General features: G+C 34.5%; 2 protein-coding genes across 2 annotated transcripts in view; one reads left to right on the top strand and one right to left on the bottom strand.

Annotated features, from left to right (window-relative positions):
• LOC106457964 overlaps window positions 1–3,564 on the bottom strand; it is a 52,721-nt gene that overhangs the window by 37,893 nt on the left and 11,264 nt on the right. The window lies entirely within an intron of this gene.
• Window positions 1–3,564, top strand: part of LOC106458152 (synaptopodin-2-like) — a 46,437-nt gene that overhangs the window by 3,782 nt on the left and 39,091 nt on the right. Inside the window, exon 2 of the mRNA XM_013917616.2 lies at window positions 1,352–1,500. Coding sequence (XP_013773070.1) covers window positions 1,352–1,500 — 149 coding nt within the window. The remainder of the gene's footprint in view (window positions 1–1,351; window positions 1,501–3,564) is intronic.

The raw sequence follows: 3,564 nt of genomic DNA on the forward strand, positions 1-3,564 counted from the left end.
GGGGGTGGTTAATGAAAGTGTTCCAAAACGCGATATTAATTTCTTGACGACCTAATATATATTTAAATGTGATCATACATGCAATGACACAAAATTAGGTTGAATAAAACACTTTAGTCGCACACAACAGGAGTTCACTGATCTCACAGTTAAAAGCTTTCTAATACATACATACACTGTATTTTGATATATATGAACAATTATATACCTGGAGATACAAAACAATGTCTGTTACAGTTTTAGTATTAACTTCACGTACATAAAAACCCACATGTATATATATGTGTGTGTGTGTAAAATGTTTTTCTGCCCTGACTGATGTCATAATCGGGTCAATGCTAGAAAGTTGAAGTCTCTGCCGGACTGCCGGCCCTGTTAGTTTAATATTTTAGCCACAAGACAACAATAACAACAACAACAAAAAAGGCTATTGACCACTTTTTGAGAGATCCTGCATATTTTGGAGGCCTCTGCCAGCAGGAGATCTCTTTCCGCTGGCTTTTTCTTATTGGTATTTGATTTTCTTCTCCTTATTGCTGAAACCATTGCTGTTTCTTCATTCAGAAAAACTAATGATTAAATTGGTTTCAACTGTGTTCCTATAATATAAATTATACTAACTGTACCAATCATATGGGGCCTGGCATGGCCTGGTGGTTGTTAAAATAAACAGAAAACTCTAACAGTATTTACCTCATAATCTTATCTAAATGGTTAGGACGCTCTACGCGTAATCTGCGAGTCGCGAATTCGAATCCTCGTCATTGAACATGCTCGCCCTTTCAGATGTGGGGGCGTTATAAAGGGACGGTCAATCCCACTATTCATTGGTAAAAGAATAGCCCCAAAGTTGATGGTAGGTGGTATTGACTATCTGCCTTCCCTCTAGTCTATCACTGCTAAATTAGGGTTGAGTAGCACAGATAGCCCTCGTGTAGCTTTGCGCGAAATTCAAACCAAACCAGCCATATGGTACCAACTGTGTAGTAACTTTTTTTCACCCTGTAAAAATGTCAATGAAATATCTGTCTATATAACTTTATATACAGAGAGTTAGAAATGGACCTTTTTAATAGATTTTATTGTTTTAGATTTTGGTCACTATGGTTGTATTGAGTTTCAATACAATAATCCTTTCCTTACTACGAATATTATGAAATGATAATACTTTTTATATAGAAATAAATACATAAGTAGTTTGATTTGTTTATTCTTATCTAACGTTTGAACTTTGAACTTAACAATCGTACTGTGTCAAAGGTCATGCGTGTTACAACGACGAAAAAGTTCATCATTAATGTCATTTTACATGAATAATAATATTCGTTTACACGAGTGGTTTCTCATGCAGATTCGACGAAAGAGCAAATCACACAACATATTATTTGAAGGAGACGTAGTGGACAGTATCAACGGCCACGTGACCAAAGGTCTTACTCATGAACAAACAATCGACATAGTTGACAAAGCTAGGGATATACTCGTCCTGGAAGTCACCAGGTAAGCAGTTTTCGTTGAAAATGTTTGACGTCACTGTCACTCTAACAATTAATGGTTGATAACTTGATTTTCGTCCAAAAGCTGCTAATTTTCCGCATGACCTGTCACATCTTGAATCATTAATGGTCTGAATTTGGTCAATTTTTCGTGATGATGCTTCTATAAGCTCGAGGGACTTCAAGATAATTAATTCTACGAGTATTTGAGAAATGAGAAATTCGTTTATTTGAAAAATCAATATTTTCAAATTCCAATTTTCTTTCGTAAAAAGTGTCGTTATATTCAAGTTCAATTATATTTAGAAGCACAGATTCACATTCTTTCTGGTGGTATTTCAGAAAAAAAAAATCCAAGTTGAACTTTACTTGAAGAAGAATAAAGATGTGTATGTAATATGAGGGCCTCAGCAGGGTCGCAGAGTTCGTCGTATACGTTCTTCCTTATCTAAAAAAAAATCTTCCTATGACTGACACTGGACGATCAAACAGAAATATAAAAGTTAATTTGATTATTTGTGTGACCATCTCTTCCCATGCTAGTCAGCACAGACGCAATAAGCCGTATACTCGGTGACACGGCGGGAGCCCCCCGGTGGCACAGCGGAATGTCAGAGGACTTACAATGCTAGAATTCGGGTTTCAATACCCGTGGTGAGCAGGGCACAGGTAGCCCATTGTGTAGCTTGTTTGCTTAATTACAAACAAACAGACACGGCGGGAAAATGTTTTTCTAGAGCCATCTAGTGACTCAAACAAAAGTACTTCGTGAATTTCTGCTAGCTTTGCCATAAAACGAGTTCTTTAAATACTTGATGAAGATATATTTTATTTACATTTTTGCACTAAATTAAAAATATTAACTAACGATGTTTAATTTAAAGTTTCTGAGACTGCTAGCACGAAAACCACAGCTAACTAGAGATAAAGATCTTCTCTTTCCTCAATATAAGTTAACTGGGATAGCTGAGTCGGTAAGAAATAATTCTAAAAATAAGCTCAATTCTCTCAAAGGTTTTAGTACACGAAGTATTTTCGTTTGTTTAGATGTTTTTATATACCATTGCGTGTGACCGCTTTATGGGTAACTGAAGTAAAAGTGATCTGATCATTAACTTAGAAATGTGGCACAACAACGTAAATAAATTTAAAAATTTAATTACAAACAAATATAATGGTAGGGTTCATTACTCCTGATTAAGGCGTAAAGCCGAAACGTTGAACAAATAAAACAACTTGTAAGATTTTCTGGGGTTCACGGTCGTTTCATTTATTTGTAGTTATGTGTATTTTGCTCCGGTCAGCATTATGTAAATTACAAAGCGGAACAAAAAAACTTTTTTCAGAACTCTTTAAGCGCATTAACACGAAGATTTGAACTGTATATTTACTCAAACCAAGCTTGTTAAGGAACTTTTACTACTTGGAAAAAGTTTATCTTAATAAAAAAAATATATCGTTTTGGTATGTATTCAACAGTAAAAATAGCTAATGTTTTGTTTGAGTTTTGTGTTTACAAATACAGCATTTCCATTCTTTAGGTATGATTGGAAACCAACCTGAAACATTTACAGAGTAGGGGAAACACAGTAGCTAACATTTGAAATAACAATAAAAAAAACATTAGATGTTTAACTTTAGTGCAACTTCTTGAGAATCGGTTTAAGAAGAAAATATGAGATAAATATACAAGTGAGTAATAACAAAATAAATTACACCTATTAAGCTGTAAAGAGTGAATAAATAAAACTTATTAACGCTGTAACTACCGGATAAATACACCTGATTAGAGCTGTAACTACGGAATAGACAAATCTGACTAAACTCTGTACCAACCAGATAGCTATGACTGATTAAAGTTGTAACAATGGTAAAGATACCGATAAACGAAGCTGTAACAGCCAAAGAACCGGATAAATACAACTGATTACAGTTATAACAATAAATAAATACTAGTGATTAACTCAGTATCAATCGGATAAGATGAGCTGATTAGCGCTGAAACATCCAAATATACACCTGGAAAAAAGTTAAGCACCCCCGTGTTTTTTTCAAGTGATTCAGATTC

Source organism: Limulus polyphemus, unplaced genomic scaffold, assembly GCF_000517525.1.
Source record: "Limulus polyphemus unplaced genomic scaffold, Limulus_polyphemus-2.1.2 Scaffold20, whole genome shotgun sequence".
NCBI classification, from domain to species: Eukaryota; Metazoa; Arthropoda; class Merostomata; order Xiphosura; family Limulidae; genus Limulus; species Limulus polyphemus.